We start from the raw sequence: 26,948 nt of genomic DNA on the forward strand, positions 1-26,948 counted from the left end.
CCGACTGCCACATGGACCCCAACTGCTCCTGCGGCACTGGTAAATGACCCCTCTCTGGGCCCCGAGTTACCCTTCTATAATACCGTTGCAAGCCTGGGTTGGACCCAAACTGAGCTAGCTCCTTCTTGCAGTTTCTCCTCCCTGCCAGGGTCTCCCTGAGCCTCCTCTTCCCCGTGCCCTCCCTTAGATTGAGAACTGCGTGGTACCAAGTTTGACTGTAAATGAGGACCCCGAGATGCCCCCACAGAGCTCAGTGCGGGTTTCTGAGCAAAGTACCTGCGGGTTTCCACGCAGCCTTAAGTGTCTGGGCTGAGGCCTCTGCACTCAACCAGTCAGTTCTCAGCCTGTTTCTGCTTCTCTTTCAGGTGGCGCCTGCAGCTGCCAGAGCTCTTGCACGTGCAAAGACTGCAAATGTGGCTCCTGCAAGAAAAGTGAGTTTGGGCTCCCTAGAAGAGTGGGCGCTGAGCTGGGTGCAGGGATGGAGGTTACCCAGTGGATGGGCTCGTGCCTATATGGCTCTGGGACAATTGGTGTCATGTGCTGAGTTCTCTCTGCCTCTCCTCCCCAGGTTGCTGCTCCTGCTGCCCTGCAGGCTGTGCCAAGTGTGCCCAGGGCTGTGTGTGCAAAGGGGCGTCAGAAAAGTGCAGCTGCTGTGCCTGAGATGAGATGAGGGGCTGTATGGGCCCCTGATGTAAATAGAACATTCATGTGTGTCAGCTTCTCGTTTGCCGCCCCTCCCTTTTTGTACTATGAACGATGTGAATGACAATAAATTTATTGACTCGATTGTGGCTCTGGGTATTGTGTATCATAAGGAAATAAGGGAGCTTGTGCCTTTAATGGGTGAGGAATTCTCTGGAAGGGCAGACCTGGGTTTTGGACACATGCTGTCCCCAGCAAGAGACCCAGGGAGATAGTATCTCTGAACTCAGGTTGTTAAATGACAGTTTGAAAATCTCTTAGGTTGTCCATGGGCAACTGGTTCCTGGGGATGTTGATCTTCTCACTTGATTGTGGAAATGGAGTCTGGATTTGGTGTTGTATTTCACACAGGCTTTGTCCCTAAAAGTTTGCAGAATGACCTGATTTTCTTAATTCCCAAGTGTGGTGTTTGATAAAACTAACACATAATGGAAATGTATTCACAGGCAAAATATGATACTCATGTTTGGATTCAATAGATATAATCACACCAAGAGATAAAATGACCTAAGGAAACATTTTGGTTACTGATGTTGATCCTGGGAGATAGTTTAGTGGGCATGCCATATGTTTTGTATGCCAGAGACTCAAGTTTGATCATTGAACACTTGATCCATGGAGCAATGCGGGAGAATGAGTCATTCTAGGCATTGCCGGGTATGAACAAAATATTATTTCCAATTTATTTTCAGAGTAAAAAAGGTTTTAATAATTAAAATTTGTGGTCATTGAATTTAGATAGTGAGGGGTGTCTGTATTTTCTGGCTGTACTTTAAGTCCACCTACATCCATACACAAAGATTCTTAAGAGTTTGGTCAGCTTGGGCCTTCAATTCATGATGACGTTTCTACCCCCCCACACACACACACATACAAATGCTGTCCAAAATATACGTCCATAGCACACAACACATTGCCCAGCAGACTGACAATCAAGAAGAAAGGTAGGACTAAAGGAAAGGAGAGAGAAAACAGAAAAAAACAGTGGAGGGAAGGAGAGGAAAAGATGAAGAGAGGGAGGGAAAAAAGAAGAGAGAGGAGCTAGGCTTACTTCTGAGAAAACATGTGAAAACTTGTTCTCAAAGCTTATCAAGCACCCCATGGGTAGGCAGAGAAGCTGGACATAAGATTTCTGCAAAGTTGCCTTTAATATAAAAAAAAAAGTCGATTCAGAAACTATGTTCCCTGCTGTTATGAATGTAGGATGATCTAAGGAGAAAGTCATCCAGGATAACCTGTGTAGGCTAATAGTACCATAAGCATTGCCACCGCTACCTTTACATATTTCCTGATTTAATGATGTCATGTGCATTATAACCGCTATCTTTGCATACCATCTGAATCAATAATGCCATGTACCTTGTGACTGTTGTCTTCACATACCATCTTGTTGCTGCAATGCCTAAGTTGTATTACCCACATTCTGCTTCCCACCTAAAGTTTACCCTTAAAAGTCTTGTCCCTACCTTCAATAAATAAAGTCTATTGCTCTGACAATACTTCTCTGAAAGTGGTCTGTGGCTCTCAGTCTTCCCTCCTTTTTCCAAGTCCAGCCTCAGAGGCCACAGGTAGGAAGAGACCCTTCCTTACCCACCCTTGCATCAGCCTTGTCGGGGGACCCCACACCAGAGCCCATCACCCACCTTCACTCTACACATGTGAGCAGAGGCAGACACTGGCCCAGGCAGAACCATACTCCCAAACTGCTGAATCATGGTGGGCAACAGTGACTGGACATAATCTCCATAGCCTAATGGCTGTGCAAAGTCAAACCAGCCCAGGACCACTTAACCCATTCTCAGTAAGTATCTGTTCAAGAGCAAATGAAAATAACTGACAGTGTCTCATGGCTTCACCGTGTGCATATTTCTGAGTAAGCAGACATTAGTGGGCAGTTTTCATGCTGTCTAACTCCTCCATAGTGGATGGAACCTCCCCCTCAGTTCCACACACTAACTGAATATCGACATCAGAACCATAATTGAAGTTATTTTTAGAGCAATCTGACTCCAGCTTCCAGGTTCTGGTATTCTCTGGACTATGACCCAAGTTAATTCTATAAAGAACCTAAAAAGCAAATGGATTTGGTACCAAAAAGCTGCTGCATTCCTGCAGTCCTGCTGGCAGTAAGGGTTTTATTGAAGGTTAACGGAGGTTTCTAAGTAAAGCAAATTCTTATGGGGACCAGGCATGAGAAAAATGGAAAAAGAGGTGCCTTGTTAAATTTGGTTTTGGTGGGGCCGAAGAGATAACATGGAGGTAAGGCGTTTGCCTTTTATGCAGGAAGTCATCAGTTCGAATCCCGGCGCCCCATATGGTCCCCCGTGCCTGCCGGGAGCAATTTCTGAGCCTGGAGCCAGTAATAACCCCTGAGCACTGCCGGGTGTGACCCAAAAACCACACACACACACACACACACACACACACACACACACACACACACACACACACACACAAATTTGGTTTTGGTGAGGACATTTTTTTCACTTTTTTTTTTTTTAAATTTAGACCTCAAAGACTTTCTACTCTTAAGATTTGAAGCTACTCAGGTGGGTTGTCATTGATCCAGAATTTGGGGAATTGAGGTTGTCCTGACACAGATTCCTGTAAAGCATGCTGCGAAATCTGGCACACGCAGGAAATTCATCACCGCTTTCCTGTCCTCTGAGCTGCACAAACAGTGGCTGAGAGTTAGTGCAGGGACTCTGGGGAGATGTAAAGAGAAGCAAAGGAGCAGCTGCCCAAGGCTCTTACACCCAGAGGACTGTGTGCTCAACTGCCCCTAAGGTCAATACCCGCTGTGCGCTGGGCCCAACCTCCTTAGATTAGGCGCGCCTAGGACACCTGTCGAGCAGTGAGCTGGTCCCACTTAGTGGCCTCAGACACCCCAATGTGCCCAGACCCCTCGGTGCTCTGTCACATAGGGTGCACTGGGCTCCCTTTCTTCTCTTGCGCTTAGCCCCGCCCCGTGCGCTCAGCTCTTTCCTTGAGCTGCTCAGACAAGTGCACAAAGCGCCACCTAGAGCTCTTTTTCCTCCTTTTATTTTAAATTAATATCTTTATTTAAACACCTTGATTACAAATATGATTGTAGTTGGGTTTCAGTCATGTAAAGAACACGCCCCTTCACCAGTGCAACATTCCCATCACCAATGTCCCAAATCTCCCTCCTCCCCACCACAATCCCACCTGTTCTTTAGACAGGCTTGCCACCTAGAGCTCTTAGCCAGGAAATTTGCCCTCCCCTTAGAGATGAGCTCCAATGACTTGTGCACTCGGCCCTGAATTGTGTGTCCGGCTCCAACTTGTGCTCCCGCCCCGCTTTCTGCGCTCGGCCCATCACTCCCAAGGTGACGTATCTAGGGGCTCTTTACTCATGGTCACTCGGCACGCAACCAGCCTCGCTGAGACTTCAGAGTCTAGGGCAGCGGGAGGCGTGCAGGGAGAGGGGCGGGGCTTTGCGCACGGACCTGCCCCTGCCAATAAAAGAGGCCAGGATTCTGGTATCCCCAACTGCTGAGCAGGTGCATCTCTTCTTTTCTATTTGCTGCAGACCTCACTCCACTGCCACATGAATCCCAACTGTTCCTGCTGCGTTGGTAAGCGATCCCCTCTCTGGATCCCGAGAAACGCCTTCCCCAATCCCGCGAGTCTGGCATGGACCCATATTGAGCTGGTGTTGGGTGATGGTTCCTCCTGCAGCCATGCCTCTCTGCCAGGCTCCAGACCCTCCTCTTCCCCATGCCTTCCCTTAGATGGAGGGCTGTGAGACTGACTTGGAGTGCCAAAGTCTGGAGAAGAGCCACGGGAGCCCCACAGAGCTGTAGGCAAAATTAGGAGCTAAGCTGGTTCCTGGATCAGGGTTGGGGCCAGAGGTCTCAGCGGGCCAGTTCTCAGCCTGTCTCTGCTCCCCCTCCAGGTGGCGCCTGCAGCTGCCAGAGCTCTTGCAAGTGCAAAGACTGCAAATGTGGCTCCTGCAAGAAAAGTGAGTTTGGCTTCCCAGAAGAGTGGATGCTAAGTGGGGTGTGACTGTGCGGTCACCGTAGGAAGGGGATTCATTGGTAGCATGAGCTGACTTTTCCTTGCTTCTCCTTCCCAGGCTGCTGCTCCTGCTGCCCTTCAGGCTGTTCCAAGTGTGCCCAGGGCTGTGTGTGCAAAGGGGCATCAGAAAAGTGCAGCTGCTGTCCCTGACCTGAGATGAGGGAGCGCATGGGCCCCTGATGTAAATAGAACATTCACGTGTGTGAGCTTCTCCTTTGCTACCCACCCCCTTTTTGTACTATGAACTATGTGATTGAAAATAAATTCATTGACTGGATTGTGGCTCTGGGTCTTGTGTGCGACAAGAAAATAAAGGAACTTGTGCCTGTAGGTGGGTGAGGAATACTGTGGAATGGCTGCCCTGGGGTCTGGACACATACTGTCCCCAAAAGAGGCCCAGTAAGACAGTAACTCTGATCTCAGGTTGTATTGAACGTTTGAAAGTCCCTCAGGCTGTCCATGGGCAACTGAGTGAGTGGGTCCTAGGGTTGTTGATTTTCTCAGGTGTTTTTGAAGATGAGGTCTGGGTCCAGGGCTTTGAATTCCATGCAGATCTCATCTCTAAATGCAGAATGACCTGATTTTCTTAATTCCCAAGGATGATGCTCGATGAAACTAAAACATAATGGAAATGATTCACAGGCAGAACATAATAAACATGTTTGGATTTAATAGACACAATCAAGAGAAAATGTGATCTAGGGAAATATATTTGATCCTCACAGATAGTTTATAGGTTCACAAGCTTTGTAGCATAGAGTTCAGGACATTTTTTTTTTATTTTGGGTCACATCCGGTGATGCTCAGGGATTACTCCTGGCTCTGCACTCAGAAATCCCTCCTGGCTTGAGGGACCACCATATGAGACACCGGGGAATCGGACCATGGTTCGTTCCTGGTAAGCAGCGAGCAAGCAAATACCCTAACGCTGTGCCATCACTCTGGCCCCTGTTGTTATGCTCCTCAGTGTGGGAAATGTTCAATTGGGTTCTAAGGAGTCAAAATCAGAGGGAGATTGTCCTGGAACAGACCTCCCATACAACATGATGTCACATACTGGCCTATACAGGAAACCCATCGTGAATTTTTTGCCTTTGAGCATGTGGGGAGGGTAACTTGGAGTAAAGGAACAGCTGCCAAAGGCTCCTGGGCAACCTGACCCAAAAGGATCCAGTGCATAACAGGAAGCAAAGTCAATTCTGCTCTGTGCTCTGTGTTGGCCCTGCCTTTGCGACAAGCACCGCTCAGTGCACTAGAGGGTGTTTGTAAGTAGTTCCAGCTAGGTGTGCTCAGACCCTCACTGTGTCCCTGATGCCGCTGAGTGTACTCCGTTGGCTAGAACATTCTGTCCCTTCTTTTGCTCTCAACCCCTCTCAGACCTTGGCTTCAAGCTGTGAGCTCAGTCCAGCCTTGTGCACTCGGCTCCGCCCTGTGCGCTCGGCTCCGCCCTGTGCGCTCGGCTCCGCCCTGTGCGCTCTGGCCCGCCTTTGCACTCAGCCTAGCCAGCAGCACTTGGATCCAACTTGTGCTCCCAACCGGCTTTGTGTGCTCAGCCTCTCAATCCTGAGGTGACTCAGCAAGTGACAATGGGCTACTGTTTACCTGCACGCACCAAGCTCTGCACCCGTCCCCACCCAGTGCCCCAGACTCCTTGGGACTTCAGAATCTTGGGTAACATGAAGTGCGCACAGCAAGGAGTTGGGCATTGCACAGGGACCGTCCTCCTATCTACAAAGAGGAACATCGCCAGGATTCACAGCGCTTGAGCAGGTGCACCTCACTTTTTCAGTCTCTGCTGACCTCACTCCATTGCCACATGAACCCCAAGTGCTCCAGCTGCTATGGAAAGTGACTCCCTCTCTGGGCCTAGAGTTATCCTTCTCCCATCCCACTGAAAGCAAGGCTTGGACCCAGACTGAGGTAGAGTAGGTTCAACCTGCATCTGTGCCTCCTTGCCAGGCTCTCAGAGCCTCCTCTTATCCGATGCCTTCCTTAGATTCAGGCTGTGAGGGGCCAAAGTCGCAGTGTGTGAAGACTCGTGTGTGAGATACTGAACTAAAGAACTGCAGATTCAAGGCACTGACTTCAGGTTCAGAGCTGGGGCAAGTGAACTTCACTGGTGGGTTCTCAGCCTGTTTCTGCTCTTCTTCCAGGTACTGCTTGCAGCTGCCAGAGCTCTTGCAAGTGCAAAGACTGCAAATGTAGCTCCTGCAAGAAAAGTGAGTTTGGCTCCCCAGAATAATGGGTGCTGAACTGGGTGCAGGGATGGGGTTACCCAGTGGGTGAGCTCATGCCTACATGGCTCTGGGAAATCAATGTCATGTGCTTCTTTCTGCCCTCTTCTCCCCAGGCTGCTGCTCCTGCTGTCCTGCAGGCTGTGCCACATGTACCCAGTGCTCTGTGTTCAAAGCAGCGCCAGAAAAGTGCACCTGCTGTGTCTGAGATGAGGGGCTGCATGGGCCACTGATGTAAATAGAAAATCCATCTGTGTGATATTCTTTCTCCCCACTTTTTTTGTACTATGAACAATGTGAATTACAACAAATTCATTGACTGGATTGTGGCTATGGGTCTTGTGTATAACTTGGAAATAAGGGAGATTTTGCCTGTAGGTGGTATGGAATGCTCTGGGAGGACAGACTTGGGATCTGAACACATGCTATCTCCAGTAAGAGGCACATGGAGACAGTGACTCTGAAGTCAGGTTGATAAATGAAAGTCTGAAAGTCCCTCATGCTGTCCATGGGCAACTGTGTCTGGGGCTGTTGATCTTCTCAGTTGTTTGGGGTGATGTAGTCTGAGTCCCAGGTTTTGAATTCTATGCACTCCTGGTCTCTAAATGCAGATTTTCTTTCCTTTTTTTTTTTTTTTAACTTTTATTTATTTTATAGTTCCAATCAGGCTTCCACTTGAATTTTTTGTTTTTGTTTTTGTTTTTGGGTCACACCCGGCAGTGCTCAGGGGTTACTCCTGGCTCTACGTTTAGAAATTGCTCCTGGCAGGCTCGAGGGACCATATGGGACACCGGGATTAGAACCAATGACCTTCTGCATGAAAGGCAAATGCCTTTCCTCCATGATATCTCTGCAGCCACGACCTGATTTTCTTAATTTGCAAGTGTGGTGCTCAATGAAACTAAAACATGATGGATATGACTCACAGGCATAACATAATAATCATGTTTGTATTTAAAAGACATGATCAAGAGGAAAAATGTCTAGGGAAACATTTTGGCTTCTGATATTGATCCTCAGATGTAGTTCAAATGTGTACATGCTTTGTAGGACAGAACTCAGTGTATTTTGTTTGTGATATTTTTTCTAATTTTTATTATAAAACAGGATTTAATGCATTGTTCAGAATGCAATCACTTAAAGTATTAAATGTTCAAACACCAATCCCACCACCAGTGTGACTTTCCCTTTACAGGTGTCCCCAATTTTCGACCAACCATCCTAGTCTGTCCCTTTGCAGGTATAAAAAAAATTAATTTATATGGTTTGTAACAACACTAAGAAAAATGAAATGATAAAAACTTAGATTCACAAAGATCAATTTGAAATGATAGGTATATCTCTTTATGGCACTAAAGTCAGTGTCTGAGTAATAACTGGGCTGTAGTTGATACAGTTGTGCATTCTGTACTCACTTTAGGCTCACTGAGCTTGTAGATTAATATTTCACTTTTCCATCAGATTTCCTGTCATACTACTTGGCTGATACTACTATAAACTTTTGAGGGATCACATGGTTTATGTGGCAGAGGTTTGGGTTTGATAGCACCCCATTTCCAATGGAGAAATGCTGGGAAATGAATCCAAACCACTGATAGGGCATTCCCTAAGAACTGGTTGGTGAATCCTCATCCCCCCACAAAGTATTTTTGTTTTGTTTTCTTTTGGGGTCACACCCAGCAGCCCTCAGGGGTTACTCTTGGCTCTACACTCAGAAATCACTCCTGGCAGGATCGGGGGACCATATGGGATGCTGGGATTTGAACCACTGTCCTTCTGCATGCAAGGCAAACACCCTATCTCCATGCTATCTCTCTGGCCCCATTAAAGTATTTTTAATTTTTTAAATAAAAAAATTAAGATTTTAGGGCCCAGAGAGATAGCACAGTGGCGTTTGCCTTGCAAGCAGCCAATCTAGGACCAAAGGTGATTGGTTCGAATCCCGGGGTCCCATATGGTCCCCTGTGCCTGCCAGAAGCTATTTCTGAGCTGACAGCCAGGAGTAACCCCTGAGCAACGCTGGGTGTGGCCCAAAAACCAAAATAAATAAATAAATAAATAAAATTAAGATTTTAAATAAAATTGTAGTCACTAAATTCAGATCTTGATTATCTAGATAGTGAGGAGTGTTTATTGGGTGAACTTTGAGCCCACTCACATATTCACACAGATTCTTAGGAGATGGTCAGGCTAGGCCTTAAGTTCATGACAGCATTTCTCCCCGAAAACATATATGCTAACACTATTCAAAATGTATATTCACAGTACAAAACACACTTCCCATCATTCTGACACACCAAGAACCAGGAAGGAAGGTAGGATTGCAGAAATGGCAGGCGGGAGCAGGAAAAGACTTTGGAGGGAGGAAGCAAAGAGATTAAGGGAGGGAAGAAAAAAGGAAGATAGAGGGGAAAATTATGTTTTTGTTTGTTTCATTTTTGGACCTGAAGTTGACTGGTCACTTCTCTGAAGAAATCCCTTTTCCTGAGAGCTCCTTGCCGCTTGGGCCTGACTCTTTGGAAGTTTCTCCCTTGTTCAGACAAAAAGCTGGTCCCTTCCTTTAGTCCAGGTTCCCAGATTTAGGAGGTGATGAATGATTTGAGGCATCAACACATTTATTTCATTCTGTGGGCTATGATTGTCTCCAGGTAAGGAGAGGACAAGTAGGACACTGAATGTGACATGGGACACAATGACTTGAGACCATGATGTGATTGACATCCACTATACAGGCTATTTCAGGCTGGCTTCTTGAGATATTTCTCCTTAAATTTCATTGAACCAAGAGTAAGTTATTGTGATAGCTAAAGACCCTACAGACTATGTTTGCTAACTTGCAGCCAGATTGAATCATATCCACCAATGCCTTAGTAGCAACTGTGAAGTGGTTGTGGAATGCACAACCCTCAGAGGGGAGAGGAATTCCCATGCCCCTGTAACTAAATGAGGTGCAAGGAATTAGACTCAGGTAGACCCCATGCAAGACAAGTGCTATGTACTGTACTTTCTCTTTGGCCTTAAACAAACATTTATTCTGTGATATACACATTTTCTCTCCTTTAATTTTTAAAAATTCTGCAGTATCCACCCTTGCTAAGTTACATATTTGTTGTATTTATGTCATATAAAATTACATATTTTAGCATAGGATTGTTCATAATATTATTCTAAAATTTTCTCAAAAACATATGTATCTTAAAAATTGTCAATGTAGAACTAGAGACATTAAGCAGAGGTAGAGCATGTGCTGTGCAATTGGCCAATCTAGCTTCAATTTCCATATTCCATCTGGTCCCCAAGCACTGAACGGGAGAATCCTGAGTGCAGAGCCAGGAAGTGCTCAGAATTACTGGAATTGGAGCCCAAACCAAAACAAAATCTGTCAACTTATCATAGGTTTAGAAAGTTATGAAATTTCAGGACATAGTTATTTATATTTATGTAGTTGTCACTACCCCACAATCAAAGATTTCTTTCATATGCTGGATATAAGAAAAAAAACAAGTTTCATTAATGGCTAAAGGAAATAGAACAGGCAAGTTTATCTACAAACCTGAGACAACCTGGGAAGTGGATGGAAAAGGTTCTGGGGACCTGGTGGAATGAAGCTAGCACTCAGGGGTAGGGGTGGAGTAGAAACTCTCTGTGCTTGTGACTGTCATTAACTTTTCTGTAAATCATGTTCATTCAACAGGAAACAATTTAAGAAAGGACAGAAGTAAGCAGTTATCAGAAAATGAAAGATTTCACTGAATATCAACAGAGGTTTCTAAGTAAAATTAATCGATTTAGGGTCAAGGGGCCAAATGTGAAAACATGGAGATGGTGTGCTTTATTAACCCTGGCATTGTGAAAAAAACATCCTGGGTCCATAAAAACTTCCAGGAAAACACTCCTGTGTGTGGGAACTGCTCAAGTGGGTTTTATTGAGTCATGATCAGAAAGAGGTTGTCCTGGCACAGGGCTCCTATAAGGCATGGTGCCACACAGAAAACCCATCATGGCTTTCCTGCCTTTGAACTGTTGGGGAGGGTAAGTTGGAGCAAAGTAGCAGCTGCCAAAGGCTCCTGGGCAGCCTGACCCAAAAGGAGCCAGTGCACAACAGGTTGCAAGGTCAATTCTGCCCTGTGCTATGAGACTGGCCATGCCTTTGCGACAAGCACCGCCCAGTGCACTAGAGGGTGTTTGTAAAGTGGGTCCAGCTAGAGATCCTCAGACCCTCCCTGTGTCCCTGATCCCGCTGGGTGTACTCAGTTGGCCAAAGCATTCTGTCCCTTCTTTTGCTCTCAACCCCACCCAGACCTTGGCTTCACCCTCTGAGCTCAGCCCAGCCCTCATTCGCTGGGCTCCGCCCAGTGCACTTGGCCCTCCTTAAGCACTCAGCCTGGCCAGCTGCACTTGGATCAACTTGTGTGCTCAACCGGCTCTGTGAGCTCAGCCCCTCACTCCTGAAGTGACTCAGCAGGTGACACTGGGCTACTGGTCACAGCATGCACCACAGCTCAGCACATGTCTCCACCCAGTGTCCGAGAGTCCTTGGGAAATCAGCATGTGGGTTAGCGGGAAGCTTGCCTGGCAAGTGGCAGTGCATTACCTAGAGACTTCCCTCTTGCCAAGAAAAGGGACCAGTGAGTGCCCTGGCTCACCACTCCTGAGAGGTCACCTCATTCCTTCAGTCTCTGCTGACCTCACCCCATTGCCACATGGACCCCAACTGCTCCAGCTGCGCTGGTAAACTATCTCCCATCTGGGGCCCAAGTTATGTTTCCCCATTCCTACTGCAAGCATGGCTTGAACAGGACTGAGCTGAATGTGAGGAAGGTTACTCCCTGCACCCATGCCTCCCTACCAGGCTCTCAGAGCTTCCTCTAACGAGGTGCCCTCCTCAGATTCAGGGCTGTGAGGGGCCAATGTCGCCCTTGAGGACCAAGTAGTACAGGACTCTGTTGCAGATTCTGATCTGAAGACCTGCAGGTTCAAAGCACTGGTTTTGAGGTGCAGAGCTTAAAGAAGTGAACTTCTCAGTGAGATTCTCAGCCTGTTTCTGCTCCTCCTCCAGGTGGCGCCTGCAACTGCCAGCGCTCTTGCAAGTCAAAGGCAACAAATGTGGCTCCTGCAAGAAAAGGGAGTTTGGCCTCCAGAAGAGTGGGCTCTGAGCTGGGTGCAGGGATCATGGTTACCCAGTGGGTAGGTGCATGCATGGTATTGTGGCTACTGGTGTCATGTGCTAAGTTCTCTCTGCCTCTCCTCCCCAGGTTGCTGCTCCTGCTGCCCTGCAGGCTGTGCCAAGTGTGGGCAGGGCTGTGTGTGCAAAAGGGCTTCAGAAAAATAAAGCTGCTGTGCCTGATCTGAGATGAGGAGCTGCATGGGCCCCTGATGTAAATAAAACATTTCTGTCTATCAGCTTCTCCTTTGCTGCCACCATTTATGAACTATGAACGATGTGAATGAAAATAAATTTATTGACTGGATTGTGGCTCAGTGTCTCCTGTGTGACTAAGATATAAGGGAGATTGAGCCTGTATGTGGGTGAGGAATGCTCTGGAAGGGCATACCCGATGTCTGGACACAGAGGCCCAGGGAGACGGTGACTCTGAAGTCAGGTTGTTGGTAATAGTTTGAGAGTCCCTCAGGCTGTCCGTGAGCAACTAGATCCTGGGGCTGTTGATATTCTCGCTTATTTGAGGTTTTGGAGTCTAAACCCGGTGTTGAATTTCACAAGGCTTTGTCTCTAAAAGTTTGCAAAATGACTTGATTTTATTCTCAAGTGTGATGTTTGATGAAACTAAAGCATGAGGAAAATCCATTCACAGGCATAATAGGAAAATCATGTCTGAATTCAATAAACATCATCAGAACAAAAGGAAAAATGACCGAGGGAAAATTTTGGGCTTCTGATTTTGATCCCAGGAGATAATTCAATGGGCTTGACATATGCATCGTATGCCAGAGACTCAGGTTTGATCACAGAACATTTGACCCATGAAACAATGCTAGGGAAAGACCTGAGAACACTGAGTCCAATTAATCCATGGGCATTGCAGATAGGTTTCCAAACGAACAAAATATTATTTACAATTTATTTTCAGGGGAAAACCAATTTCTTTAATAATTAAAATCTGTAGTCACTGAATTCAGATAGTGAGGAGTATCTGTATTTTCTAGCTGAACTTTAAGTCCACCCACATTCACACACAAAGATTCTTAGGAGTTTGGTGAGCTTGGGCCTTTGATTCAGGCAACACCACCCCAAACACATAAAAACCCTATAAACTAAAACATACATCCACAGTAAACCACACACTGCCCAGCATACTAACAATCAGGAAGAAAGGTAGGACTGGAAAGAGGGAGTGAGCCAAAAGACAGTGGAGGGCCCGGAGAGATAGCACAGCGGTGTTTGCCTTGCAAGCAGCTGATCCAGGACCAAAGGTGGTTGGTTAGAATCCCAGTGTTCCATGTGGTCCCCCATGCCTGCCAGGAGCTATTTCTGAGCAGACAGCCAGAAGTAACCCCTGAGTACCACCGGGTGTGACCCAAAAACCAAAAATCAAAAAAAAAAAAAAAAAAAAAAAGACAGTGAAGGGAAAAAGAAGAAGGGATAAAGAGGAGGAAAATTAGAAGAGAGGAACTGGACTTACACTACCTTCACTGTACACACCTATGAGCAGAGGCAGACACACAGTCTGGCCTAGGTAGAGCCAAACCTCCAAACTGTTGAGACACGGTTGGCAGCAAAGCACAGTGACCGGACATGATTTCCACAGCCTAATGGCTGGGCAAAGCGAAACCAGCCCATGACCACTTGACCCCATTCTCAGAAAGTGTCTTTTCAAGAACAGATGAAAATAACTGACAGTGTGTCATGGCTTCACTTGTGCATATTTCTGAGTCAACAGACATGAGGGGGCAGTTGTCATGCTGCCCAACTTCTCCATACTGGATGGACCCTCCCCTTGGTTCCACACACTAACTGAATATTCACATCAAAACCGTAATTGAAGTTGTTTTTTAGAGCAATCTGACTCCAGTTTCCAGATTCTGGTACTCTCATGTCTATGACCCTAAGTTTGACTCTAGAAAGTGTGAAGTCCAGGAGAAAGATGTGCCATTCAAAGACACCAAGACCACAGTCTCATGCAAAAGCAGGGGGTTTATTTTCTTACAAGCATATGCAGGGGCTGCGCTAGAATCCAGCATAAGCCAGAAACTGCCAGCCCCGAGCCATGAGCTTACAAGCTGTATATAGCATTTCAAACAATAGAAAGGTACAGTAGATTGATTTACTTTAGGAAGTACATGACATCTGGCATTTGCTCAGTCACATTTTTGCAAGGTGCAGGTGCAAGCTTACAGGGTTAACACAGGTGAAAACCATGTAGGAACAGAAAGAAAGTTAAACTGTAACTGGGTCTACAAGTTCCCAGAAAAGAGAAGGCAGGTAGGTGATCAGGGCAGTCAGGAAACTCAGGGGAAACTTTTCCTTTACAAAAGAACCTAAAAAGCAAATGGATTTGATACCAAAAAGCTGCAACAGTCCTGCTGGTATCACGGGTTTTATTCAACATTAGCAGAGGTTTTTAAGGAAAGAAAATCCTGTTGGGAGCCGGCGTGAGTAAAGTGGAAAGAGAGGAACTTTGTTAACTCTGGCTTTGGTGAAGACATATTTTAGACCCCAAAGTCTTGCTCCTAAGTTTTGGAACTGCTCAGGTGTTTCTCGTTGACTGAGAATCAGGAAGAGGGAGGTTGTCCTGACACAGTCCCTGTAAACCATGCTGCGACTTCTTGGCCCACACAGGAAATTCATGACCACTTTCCAAACCCCTTAAGCTGCACAAACAGTGGCTGAGAGTTAGTGCAGGGATTCTGGAAAATGGAAAGGGGAGCAAAGAAGCAACTGGCCAAGGCTCCTGCACCCAAAGGGCTGTGGGCTCAACTGCCCATAAGGTCAATCCCCTGGTGCGCTGTGTCCGCATAGGACACCAGTTGAGCAGTGATCTGGTCTCACTTAGTGGCCTCAGACACCCCAATGTGCCGGACCCCTCCTATGCTCAGTCCCACTGGGTGCACTGGGCTCCCTTTCTGTGCCCAGCGCCTCCTCCTGCGCTTAGCCCTGCCCCTTGCGCTATGCTCTTCCCTTGTTACCCTTGAGCTGCTCAGACAAGCGCACAAAGCTCCACCTAGAGCACTTGCCGAACTTTGCGCTCCCCTTGAAAGCGCGCGCCAATGACTTGTGCACTTGGCCCCAAACTGTGTGCCTGGCTCCAAATTGTGCTCCCGCCCCGCTTTCTGCGCTCGGTTCCTCACTCCCAAGGTGACGAAACTGGTGGCACTGAACTCCTGGTCACCCGGTACGCCCCAAAGCACCCCGCCTCGCTGAGATCTCAGTGTCCTGGGACTGCGGGACGCGTGCAGGGAGAGGGGCGGGGCTTTGCGCACGGACCTGCCCCTGCCAATAAAAGAGGCCAGGATTCTGGTATCCCCAACTGCTGAGCAGGTGCATCTCTTCTTTTCTGTTTGCTGCGGACCTCACTCCACTGCCACATGGACCCCAACTGTTCCTGCTGCGCTGGTAAGCGATCCCCTCTCTGGATCCCGAGAAACGCCTTCCCCAATCCCGCGAGTCTGGCATGGACCCATATTGAGCTGGTGCTGGGTGATGGTTCCTCCTGCAGCCATGCCTCTCTGCCAGGCTCCAGACCCTCCTCTTCCCCATGCCTTCCCTTAGATTGAGGGCTGTGTGACTGACGTGCAGTGACAAAGTCTCCTGCAGAATAGCCACGAAAGCCCCACAGAGCTCTAGGCAAAATTTTGAGCTCAGGCCTTGCTGGTTCAGGGGCTGCCTCCTGGATCAGGGCTGGAGCCACTGCTCTCAGAGGGCCAGTTCTCAGCCTGTGTCTGCTCTTCCACCAGGTGGCGCCTGCAGCTGCCAGACCTCTTGCAAGTGCAAAGACTGCAAATGTGGCTCCTGCAAGAAAAGTGAGTTTAGTTCCCCAGAAGAGTGAGAGCTAAGTGGGGTGCAGAAATAGGGGATGCGCAAAGGGTGTGCCTTGCGGGTACAGTGGAAAGGGCATTCATTGGTAGCATGAGCTGACTTCTCTTTGCCTCTCCTTCCTAGGTTGCTGCTCCTGCTGCCCTACAGGCTGTTCCAAGTGTGCCCAGGGCTGTGTGTGCAAAGGGGCATCAGAAAAGTGCAGCTGCTGTCCCTGATCTGAGTTGATTGAGTGCATGGGCCCCTGATGTAAATAGAACATTCATGTGTGTGAGCTTCTCCTTTGCCCCCACCCCCTTTTTGTACTCTGAACTATGTGATTGACTAATAAATTTATTGACTGGAGTGTGGCTCTGGGTCTTGTGTGCGACAAGGAAATAAGGGATCTTATGCCTGTAGGTGGGGGAGGAATACTGTGGAAGGACTGCCCTGGGGTCTGGACACATGCTGTCTCCAAAAGAGGCCCAGGGAGACAGTAACTCTGAACTCAGGTTGTATTGAAAGTTTGAAAGTCCCGGGCCCGGAGAGATAGCACAACGGTGTTTGCCTTGCAAGCAGCCTATCCAGGACCAAAGGTGGTTGGTTCGAATCCCGGTGTCCCATATGGTCCCCCGTGCCTGCCAGGAGCTATTTCTGAGCAGACAGCCAGGAGTAACCCCTGAGCACTGCCGGGTGTGACCCAAAAACCAAATAATAATAATAATAATAATAATAATAATAAGAAGAAGAAGAAGAAGAAGAAGAAGAAGAAGAAGAAGAAGAAGAAGAAAAGAAAAGAAAAAAAAAGAAAGTTTGAAAGTCCCTCAGGCTGTCCGTGGGCAACTGGGTGGGTGTTGAGATTGTTGATTTTCTCAGGTGTTTTTGAATATGGAGTCTGGGTCCCAGGCTTAAAATTCCATGTGGATCTCAGCTCTATATACAGAATGACCTGATTTTCTTAATTCCCAAGTATGATGCTCGATGAAACTAATCATGATGAAAATGATTCACAGGCAGAATATAATAAACATGTTTGGTCTAATAGATATAATCAGGAGGAAAAGTGACCTAGGGAAACATTTTGGCTTCTGATATTGATCCTCAGAGGTAGTTTAAAGGTGCACATGCTGTGTAGGATAGAGCTCAGGACATTTTGTTTGTTTTTGTTGTTTTGTTTTTGAGGGGGGCACACCCAGTAATGCTCCGGAGTTACTCCTGGCTATGCACTCAGAAATTTCTCTTGACTTGGGAGAGCATATGAGATGCTGGGGGTTCAAACTATGGTCTGTCCTGAGTCAGCAGCATGCAAGGCAAATGCCTTAACACTGTGCCATCACTCTGGGGTTCTGTTAATACTTATTTTTTTATAATTTTCATAATAACACTATGATTTATCACATTGTTCATAATTCAATCACTTATGGTATTAAATGTGCAAATACAAATCCCACCAGCAGTGTGACTTTCTCCAATTTTTGGCTAACCGCCCTAGCCTGCATGTACAACTTTATATGGCTTGTTACAAAACTAAGGCAAATGTAGTGATAAAAACATAGATTCAGAGACCGGAGAGTTGGCACAGGGCAGAAAGAATCTGCTTAGTGCATGATAGCCTAGGAAGGAATGTGATTGGATCCCCCAAATCCCATATGGTCCCCAAAGCCAGGGGCAATTTCTGAGGGCATAGCCAGGAGAAACCCCTGAGGTTCACAGGTGTAATGCAAAAACCAAAAGCCAAACAAACAAACAAAAACAACTTAGAGGGCCAGAGGGATAGTATGGAGGTAATACGTTTGCCTTGCATGCAGAAGGTCGGTGGTTTGAATCCCAGCATCCCATACCGTCCCCCAAGTCTGCCAAGAGTGAACAGGAGTGAATTCTGAGCATAGAGCCAGGAATAACCCCTGAGTGCTGCTGGTTGTGACTCAACCCCCTCAAAATAAAACAAAACAACTTAGATTCACATGGATCAATTTGATATGCTAAGCATATCTCTGTATAGTGGTACTAAAGTCAGGGTCTAAGGAATAACTGGGCTGTAGTTGATACTAGTTGAGCCTTCTGTGCTACAGTTTAGGCTCACAGAGCTTGTAGATTATTATGTCACTATGCATCAGATTTCCTGTAATACTACTGGGCTGCTGACACTACTATAAACTATTGAAGATCACATGGCTTAAGTGACAGAGGTACTGGTTTGATAGCAGAACCATGACCAATGGAGCAAGGCTGTGAAATGAGCCCAGTGCACTGATGGGGCATCTCTAAGCACTGCTTGGTGAATCCCCACCCCCATAAAAGTATTGTTTATATTTTTTGTTTTAATAAAATATTAAGATTTTTAAATAAAATATTCACTAAATTTGAGGGGTGTCTGTCTTTACTGGATGAACTTTGAGCCTACCCACATCTTTACACAAAGATTCTTAGGAGATTGGTCAGTCCAGACCTTCAGTTTATGGCAGCATTTTTCCCTAAAAACATACATGGTAACACTATTCAAAATGCATAGCTACAATACACAGCACAGTACCCAGTATTCTGATACTGCAAGGACCAGGAAGAAAGATAGGACTGTATAGAGGGCACAAGGGGGCAGGAAATGATATTGGAGGGAGTAGTGAAAGGGTGAAGTAGGGAAGAAAAAAAAAAAAGAGGAGCATAATTATATTTTTCTTTGTTTTGTTTTGTTTTGGGGCCTGACGCTAACTGGTCACTTCTCTGAGGAGCTCCCTGTTCCTGACAGCTCCTTGGGACTTGGGCCTGGCTCTCTGGAAGTTCCTCACTTGTCCAAACAAAAAGCTACTCCCTTCTTTCTAGCCCAGGTTCCCAGACATGGGAGGTGATGAATGATTTGAGGCATCTTCCCAGTTATTTCTATCTGTGGGCTATAACTGACCCCAGCTCAGGAAAGGCCAAACAGGACACTGGATGTGACAATAGACAAAATGACCTGAGACCATGATGTGATTGAAATTAACTGTGCAGACATTTAAGTCTGGTTTCCTGGGATATTGCTCCTTAAAATTCATTAAAACAAGATTAAGATATCACAATAGCTAAACAGCCTACAGACTCTACAAACTTTAGGCCAGATTGGATCATAGCCCAACGTCCCACAAATACCTTATTAGAAACCCCAAAGAACACAGCTGAGTGGGGCCCTGAACACGTGGTTGTGTCCACAACCCCTTATAAACAGTGAAGACAAAACGAGGATCCCAGAAGCAGGCGCATGATTGCCTTCAGTATCCATGATAGGGAATATCAGAAGCTGCTGGTCCACATGGATTCAGTGTCAGACAGACAGCACAAAATCTGTCAACTTATCCCTGGTTTACAAAGTTATGGAATTTCAGAATATAACTATTTATATTTGTTTAGTTGTCACTAATCCAGAATCAAAAATTTCTCTCATATCCTGGATATAAGAAAAAGCAAGGTTATAAATATAATGGCCGAAGGCAAGAGAATAGGAGAGTTTAACAACAAACTGGACGAAACCACAGAAGGTGTATGAAAAAGGTTATGGGTACATGGTGGAGGGAAGCTAGTACTGGCGGTGTGTGTGGAAACTATCTAAGCCTGTGATTGTCATTAACTTTTCTGTAAATCAACATTCATTGAACAGGAAAAAATTTAAGAAAGGGCAGAGATAAGCAGTTGTCAGAAAATAAAAGATTTCACTGAACATTAACAGAGGTTTCTAAGTAAAGTAAATCGATTTAGGGACAAGGAGCCAAATGTGAGAATAGGGAGATGGAGTGCTTTGTTAAAACTGGCATTGTTAGGGGCTGGAGAGATAGCATGGAGGTAAGGCGTTTGCCTTTCATGCAGGTCATTGGTTCGAATCCAGGGATCCCATATGGTCCCCCGAGCACGCCAGGAGTGATTTCTGAGCATGGAGCCAGGAGTAACCCCTGAGTGCTGCTGGGTGTGACCCCCCCCCCAAAAAAAACGTGGCATTGTGAAAAAACTTTCTGGGCCCAAGAAAAGGGACCAGTGAGTGCCCTGGCTCACCACTCCTGAGAGGTCACCTCATTCCTTCAGTCTCTGCTGACCTCACCACATTGCCACATGGACCCCAACTGCTCCAGCTGCGCTGATAAACTATCTCCCCTCTGGGCCCCAAGTTATGTTTCCCCATTCCTACTACAAGCATGGCTTGAACAGGACTGAGCTGAATGTGAGGAAGGTTACTCCCTGCAGCCATGCCTCCCTGCCAGGCTCTCAGAGCTTCCTCTAACGAGGTGCCCTCCTCAGATTCAGGGCTGTGAGGGGCCAGTGTCGCCCTTGAGGACCAAGTAGTACAGGGCTCTGTTGCAGATTCTGATCTGAAGACCTGCGGGTTCAAAGCACTGGTTTTGAGGTGCAGAGCTTAAAGAAGTGAACTTCTCAGTGAGACTCTCAGCCTGTTTCTGCTCCTCCTCCAGGTGGCGCCTGCAACTGCCAGCGCTCTTGCAAGTGCAAAGGCAACAAATGTGGCTCCTGCAAAGAAAAGGGAGTTTGGCCTCCAGAAGAGTGGGCTCTGAGCTGGGTGCAGGGATCATGGTTACCCAGTGGGTAGGCGCATGCACGGTATTGTAACAACTGGTGTCATGTGCTAAGTTCTCTCTGCCTCTCCTCCCCAGGCTGCTATTTCTGCTGCCCTGCAGGCTGTGCCAAGTGTGGGCGGGGCTGTGTGTGCAAAGGGGCTTCAGAAAAGTGCAGCTGCTGTAACTGAGATGAGATGCGGGGTTGCATGGGCCCTGATGTAAATAGAACATTTCTGTCTGTCAGCTTTTCCTTTGCCGCCACCATTTATGTACTATGAACGATGTGAATGAAAATAAATGTATTGACTAGATTGTGGCTCAGTGTCTCCTGTGTGACTAAGATATAAGGGAAATTGAGCCTGTATGTGGGTGAGGAATGCTCTGGAAGGGCATACCTGATGTCTGGACACAGAGGCCCAGGGAGATGGTGACTCTGAAGTCAGGTTGTTGGTGATAGTTTGAAAGTCCCTCAGGCTGTCCGTGAGCAACTAGGTCCTGGGGCTTTTGATATTCTCGCTTATTTGAGGTTTTGGAGTCTAAACCCGGTGTTGAATTTCACAAGGCATTGCTCCAAAAGTTTTCAAAATGACTTGATTTTATTAAGTCTCAAGTGTGATGTTTGATGAAACTAAAGCATGAGGAAAATGCATTCACAGGCATAATAGGGGAATCATGTCAGAATTCAATAAACATCATTATAACAAAAGGAAAAATGACCTAGGGAAAATTTTTGGCTTCTGATTTTGATCCCGGGAGATAACTGACATATGCTTCGTATGCCAGAGACTCAGGTTTGATCACAGAACATTTGACCCATGAAACAATGCTAGGGAAAGACCCTAGAACACTGAGTCCAATTAACCCACGGGCATTGCAGGTTGATTTCCAAAAAGAAAAAAATATTATTTACAATTTGTTTTCAATGGAAAACCAATGTTCTTTAATAATTAAAATTTGTAGTTACTGAACTCAGGTAGTGAGGGAAATTTGTATTTTCTGGCTGAACTTTAAGTCCACCCACATCCACACACAAAAATTCTTAAAGAGTTTGGTCAGCTTGGGTCTTCGATTCAAGCACCAACATTACACACACACATAAAGACTAATCAAAACATACATCCACAGCACACAACACATTGTCCAGCATACAGACAATCAGTAAGGAAGGTAGGACTGCTGTGAGGGAGGGAGGGAGCTAAAAGACATGGAGGGAGGGAAAGGAAGGGATAAAGAGAAGGAAGAAAATTGGTAGAGAAAGAGGAACTGGGGGCCGGGCGGTGGCGCAAGAGGTAAGGTGCCTGCCTTGCCTGCGCTAGCCTTGGACGGACCGCGGTTCGATCCCCCGGTGTCCCATATGGTCCCCCAAGCCAGGAGCGACTTCTGAGCACATAGCCAGGAGTAACCCCTGAGCATTACCGGGTGTGGCCCAAAAACCAAAAAAAAAAAAAAAAAAAAAAAAAGAAAGAGGAACTGAACTTCTTTTTGTTTGTTTGTTTTTGGGCCACACCCAGCAGTGCTCAGGGGTTACTCCTGGCTGTCTGCTCAGAAATAGCTCTTGGCACGGGGGACTATATGGGACACTGGGATTCAAACCAACCACCTTAGGTCCTGGATCGGCTGATTGCAAGGAAAACGCCGCTGTGCTATCTCTCCTGGCCCAAGAAACTGGACTTCTTAGAAAATGTGTGAAAACTTGTTCTCAGAGCTTACTGAGCACCCTACCTTCACTGTATACACCTTGGAGCAGAGGCAGACACACAGGGTCTGGCCCAGGCAGAGCCAAACCTTTAAACTGCTGAGTCATGGTGGGCAGCAAAGCACAGTGACTGGACATGATTTCCACAGCCTTGTGGCTGGGAAAAAGTGAAACCAGAGCACTTGACCCCATTCTCAGAAAGTGCTTTTCAAGAGCAGATAAAAATAACTGACAGTGTCTCAGGCTTCATCTTGTGCATATTTCTGAGTCAGCAGACATGAGAGGCAGTTGTCATGCTGCCCAACTCCTCCATACTGGATGGATCCTTCCCTAGGTTCCACACACTAACTGAATATCCACATCAGAACTGTAATTGAAGATATTTTTTTAGAGTAATCTGACTCCAGTTTCCAGATTCTGGTACTCTCAGGGCTATGACCCTAAGTTTTGTTAAGTCCAGGAGAATGATGCGCCGTTCAAAGACACCAAGACCACAATCTCATGCAATAGCAGAGGGTTTATTTTTCTTACAAGCATGCAGGGGCTGTTAGAATCCAGCATAAGCCAGAATCTGCCAGCCTTGAGCCATGAGCATACAAGCTGTATATAGTATTTCAAACAATAGAAAGGTACAGTAGATTGATTGGCTTTAGGAAGTACATGACATCTGGCATTTGCTCAATCACATTTTTGCAAGGTACAGGTGCAAGCTTACAGGGTTAACATGATCAGGTTAAAACCATGTAGGAACAGAAAGAAAGTTAAACTATAACTGGGTCTACACGTTCCCACAATTGTGAAGGGAGGGGAATGATTTAAGGTGGTCAGGAAACTCAGGGGAAACTTAAGTTCCCAGAATTGTGAAGGGGGGTAGGTGATCAGGGCAGTTAGCAAATCCAGGGGAAACTTTTCCTTTACATCCAAATCCAGGGGAAACTTTTCCTTTACAGTTTGACTCTATAAAGAACCTAAAAAGCAAATTGATTTGATACCAAAAAGCTGCTGCAGTCCTGTAGTCTTGCTGATAGCAAGTGTTTTATTGAACATAAACAGAAGTTTCTAAATAAAGCAATTCTTTGGGGGACAGGAGTAAGAAAAGTGGAAAGAGGGGTATTTTGTTGACTCTGGCTTTGGTGAAGACATATTTAAGATCCCAAAGACTTCTGGCTTGAAACAGCTTAGAAGGGTTCTACTTGTCTTAGAATCAGGGAGAGCGAGGTTGTCCTTTACACTTCTTGTAAAGCATCCTGCGACTTCTTTGCCCACACAGGAACTTCATCCCCACTTTCTTGCCCCTTCAGCTGTACAAATAGTGGCTGAGAGTTAGTGCAGGGGCTCTGGGAATGGAAAGAAGAGCAAAGGAGCAACTGCCCAAGACTCCTGCAACCAGAGGCTTTGTGTGCCCAAAGCCCATAATGTCAATCCCCTGGTGCACTGTTTGCACCTCGATGGCGAACCTATGGCATGCGTGCCAGGTGTAACATGAGAAGGCCTTGCAGTTGGCACGCAGGAATGTCTGCAATTAAAAGATATGTGGCACCGCGGGAGGCAAGTGTGCCTGTGTCTGCTTTACAGCTCACTTGGCAACAGGGCCGGACTGGCCCTTGGGAGGACCAGGCATTATGAGGCAGTTTGGGCACTGGGCTCAAAAAGGTTAGCCATCCCTGGTAGGACAACTGCCGAGCAATGAGCTGGTCCCACTTAGTGTAATCAGACACTGCAATGTGCCCGGACCCCTCCTGTGCTCAGTCCCACTGGATGCACTGGGCTCACTTTCTGTGCCTAGCACCTCCTCCGGAGTTTAGCCCTGCCCCTGCACTCTGCTCTTTCCTTGCTCCCCTGGAGCTGCTCAGACAAGTGCACAAAGCTCCACTAGAGCTTTTTGCCCGGAACTTTGCGCTTCCCTTGAAAGTGCAAGCCAATGACTTGTGCACTTGGCCCCAAACTGTGTGCCTGACTGGCTTGGCCCCTCACTCCCAAGGTGATGAAACTGGTGGCACTGAGCTTCTGGTCACCCGGAACTCCCCAAAGCACCCAGCCTCGCTGAGATCTCAGTGTCCGAGGCCTGCAGGGAAAAGGGTGGACTTTGCGCAGGGACCTGCACCTGCCTATAAAGGAGGTCAGGATTCTGGGTATCCCCAACTGCTGAGCAGGTGCATCTCTTCTTTTCTATTTGCTGCGGACCTCACTCCACTGTCACATGGATCTCAAATGTTCCTGCTGCACTGGTAAATGATCCCCTCTCTGGATCCCTAATAGCCCTTTCCCCAATCCCACCAGTCTGGCCTGAACCCAAACTGAGCTGGTGCTGGGTGATGGTTCTTCCCTGCAGCCATGCCTCTCTGCCAGGCTCCAGACCCTTCTCTTCCCCCAACCCCCGTGCCTTCCCTTAGATTGAGGGCTGTGAGACTGACATGCAGTGCCAAAGTCTCCTGAAGAATAGCCAAGGGATCCCCACAGAGCTCTAAGCAAAATTCTGAGCTAAGGCCCTGCTGGTTTAGGGGCTGCCTCCTGGATCAGGGCTGGGCCCAGTGCAGGCCAGTTCTCATCCTGTTTCTGCTCCTTCTCCAGGTGGCGCCTGAAGCTGCCAGAGCTCTTACAAGTGCAAAGACTGCAAATGTGGCTCCTGCAAGAAAAGTGAGTTTGGCTCCCCCAGAAGAGTGGGAGCTAAGTGGGGTGCAGGAATTGGGGATGCCCAAACGGTGTGCCTTGGAGGTCACAGTGGAAAGGGCATTCATTGGTAGCATGAGTTGTCTTCTCTGTGCCTCTCCTTCCCAGGCTGCTGCTCCTGTTGCCCTGCAGGCTGTTCCAAGTGTGTCCAGGGCTGTGTGTGCAAAGGGGCATCAGAAAAGTGCAGCTGCTGTCCCTGACCTGAGATGAGGGAGCGCATGGGCCCCTGATGTAAATAGAACATTCATGTGTGTGAGCTTCTCCTTTGCCTCCCCCCCTTTTTGTACTATAAATTATGTGATTGACAATAAATTTATTGACTGGATTGTGGCTCTGGGTCTTGTGTGTGATAAGAAAATAAGGGATCTTGTGCCTATAGGTGGGTGAGGAATACTGTGGAAGGGCTGCCCTGGAGTCTGGACACATGCTATCTCCAAAAGAGGCCCAGGGAAACAGTAACTCTGAACTCAGGTTGTATTGAAAGTTTGAAAGTCACCCAGGACGTGGGCAACTGGGTGGGTGTTGGGGTTGTTGATTTTCTCAGGTGTTTTTGAGGATGGAGTCTGGGTCCCGGGCTTTGAATTTCATGCATATCTCATCTCTAAATACAAAATGACCTGATTTTCTTAATTCCCAAGTGTGATTCTCGATGATGAAAATGATTCACAGGCAGAACATAATAAACATGTTTGAATGTAATAGACATATAACAAGAGAAAATGTGACCTAGAGAAACATTTTGGCTTCTGATATTGATCCTCAGAGGTAGTTCAAAAGTGCACATGCTTTGTAGGATACAGCTCAGCACATCGTTTTCTTTTTTTGGGGGGGGGGAGGGGACATACCCCGTAATGCTTAGGGGTTACTCCTGGTTATGCACTCAGAAATCACTCCTGGTTTGAGGGACCATATGGGACACCTGAGGATCGAACAATGCATTGCCAGGGTTCGTCCCTTGTAAGCACGTGCAAAGCAAACACCCTACCATTGCACCATCGCTCTGGCCCCTGTTGTTATGCTCCTCTGTGCGGGAAGTGCTCAAGTGGGTTCTCACGACTCAAAATCAGAGGGAGGTTGTCCTGGAACAGACCTCCTATACAACCTGGTGTCACATAATGGCCTATACTTGAAGCCCATCATGAACTTTTTTTCTTTGAGCATGTGGGGGAGGATAACTTGGAACAAAAATTTTTTGAGGTTACAGCAGGCTTGCATGAATACAATTTTTTTTTTTGTGACAGCTTTACACAGAAATTTTTTGACAGCCCTACACAGAAATCATCTTTCTATAGAAGGATGTGGTTAGCACTTAGCTGGGGCCTTGCAGCTCAGGAATCTGAGCAAAACTGAAACTGACTTTTTAAAAATTTTCCTTACACTCCCCACTTCTTCTGTTGGTCATTACTTTAATCTTAAAATTCAGCGGTGTTCATTCTTGATACTGTTGCCGAATTATTATGTTTTACCTCTTTTATTTGAGCCCTGGGAAATGCCAGTAGTTAAATAGGCTTTTCCATTTTTTACATTGAGAGTACTGTTGGTAACACTAAGAGTGCATCTGATTAACAAATTGGCAGGATGACGGACATTCTTTCCCTACTGGGGGGAGGGCCTTTGGTTTTTTGTTTTTGTTTTTACACAGACCCAATTTTGACTTCCCCCTGCATGCGCAAATGTGGGAGCCTGTAGATAAGCTTACTTTGCTGCCACAACCAGTGCTTCTAGTATAAACATGAAGCTGAGACCTAGAGCCGCTTCGGGGTTTAGAGATCCCCGTCATTTTTATTTGTCCCAGGGTCTCAGCCAGGTCCCTTCTACAATTACAGGGGTCTTCATAGAGAGTTTTTAGAAGAATATTGCGATCAGGGGGAGGCTTCAGCGCCCCCTCAGTTAACTTGATTTGCAGGAGCAACATTACCAGAGTTAATTGAGGGGGGGGTGGTGGTGGAGAGATAGCACAGTGGTAAGGCATTTGCCTTAGATGCAGAAGGATGGTGGTTCGAATCCCGGCATCCCATTGGTCCCCCCAGCCTGCCAGGAGCAATTTCTGAGCATAGAGCCAGGAGTAACCCCTGAGCGCTAAACCCCGTGTGCCGGGT

At 46.8% G+C, this 26,948-nt stretch overlaps 5 protein-coding genes and 1 pseudogene across 9 annotated transcripts in view; all 6 read left to right on the top strand.

Annotated features, from left to right (window-relative positions):
- The window catches only part of LOC126027120 (metallothionein-1L), a 37,932-nt gene continuing 10,984 nt past the window's right edge, over positions 1-26,948 (top strand). The window contains exons 1-3 of one of the 2 annotated variants that reach the window (XR_007502204.1): positions 1-39; positions 366-431; positions 569-755. Coding sequence is in view for 1 of the 2 variants with exons in the window: in XM_049786102.1 (XP_049642059.1) it covers positions 12-39; positions 366-431; positions 569-660 (186 nt within the window). In the remaining variant the exon portion in view is untranslated. Of the gene's footprint in view, positions 40-365; positions 432-568; positions 787-26,948 lie in introns of those variants that run through there. The other variant, XM_049786102.1, reaches the window with a different exon arrangement.
- Positions 2-25,095, top strand: LOC126027117 (metallothionein-1L-like). 3 transcript variants are annotated; one of them, XM_049786099.1, is made up of 4 exons: positions 4,106-4,301; positions 4,622-4,687; positions 4,802-4,894; positions 25,051-25,095. In XM_049786099.1, the coding sequence occupies exons 1-3, from the start codon at positions 4,274-4,276 to the stop codon at positions 4,891-4,893; spliced, it is 186 nt and encodes a 61-aa protein (XP_049642056.1). In that variant the 5' UTR covers positions 4,106-4,273; the 3' UTR covers position 4,894; positions 25,051-25,095. The 3 variants fall into 3 exon arrangements, with proteins under 3 accessions (XP_049642057.1, XP_049642056.1, XP_049642055.1); XM_049786100.1 differs by lacking the exons at positions 4,106-4,301; positions 25,051-25,095 and adding an exon at positions 2-39 and having other exon boundaries at positions 4,802-5,020; XM_049786098.1 differs by lacking the exon at positions 25,051-25,095 and having other exon boundaries at positions 4,119-4,301; positions 4,802-5,020.
- The window catches only part of LOC126027122 (metallothionein-1L-like), a 26,312-nt gene continuing 10,984 nt past the window's right edge, over positions 11,621-26,948 (top strand). Inside the window, exon 1 of the mRNA XM_049786104.1 lies at positions 11,621-11,708. Within this exon, the coding sequence (XP_049642061.1) occupies positions 11,681-11,708 (28 nt within the window). The 5' untranslated portion in view covers positions 11,621-11,680. The remainder of the gene's footprint in view (positions 11,709-26,948) is intronic.
- LOC126027118 (metallothionein-1L-like) lies at positions 15,391-25,095 on the top strand. Of its 2 annotated transcripts, none has more exons than XM_049786101.1 (4): positions 15,391-15,549; positions 15,891-15,956; positions 16,096-16,188; positions 25,051-25,095. In XM_049786101.1, the coding sequence occupies exons 1-3, from the start codon at positions 15,522-15,524 to the stop codon at positions 16,185-16,187; spliced, it is 186 nt and encodes a 61-aa protein (XP_049642058.1). In that variant the 5' UTR covers positions 15,391-15,521; the 3' UTR covers position 16,188; positions 25,051-25,095. The 2 variants fall into 2 exon arrangements, 1 of the variants encoding a protein (XP_049642058.1); XR_007502203.1 differs by lacking the exon at positions 25,051-25,095 and adding an exon at positions 20,746-20,794 and having other exon boundaries at positions 15,395-15,549; positions 16,096-16,265.
- On the top strand, positions 20,026-20,671 carry LOC126027126 (metallothionein-1L-like). Its single transcript, XM_049786106.1, has 3 exons — positions 20,026-20,053; positions 20,379-20,447; positions 20,580-20,671. Exons 1-3 carry the CDS (start codon positions 20,026-20,028, stop codon positions 20,669-20,671), a joined length of 189 nt encoding a protein of 62 aa, XP_049642063.1.
- On the top strand, positions 24,336-25,095 carry LOC126027121 (metallothionein-1L-like; annotated as a pseudogene).

The sequence above is a fragment of the Suncus etruscus genome, chromosome 14, assembly GCF_024139225.1.
Source record: "Suncus etruscus isolate mSunEtr1 chromosome 14, mSunEtr1.pri.cur, whole genome shotgun sequence".
NCBI lineage: Eukaryota > Metazoa > Chordata > Mammalia > Eulipotyphla > Soricidae > Suncus > Suncus etruscus.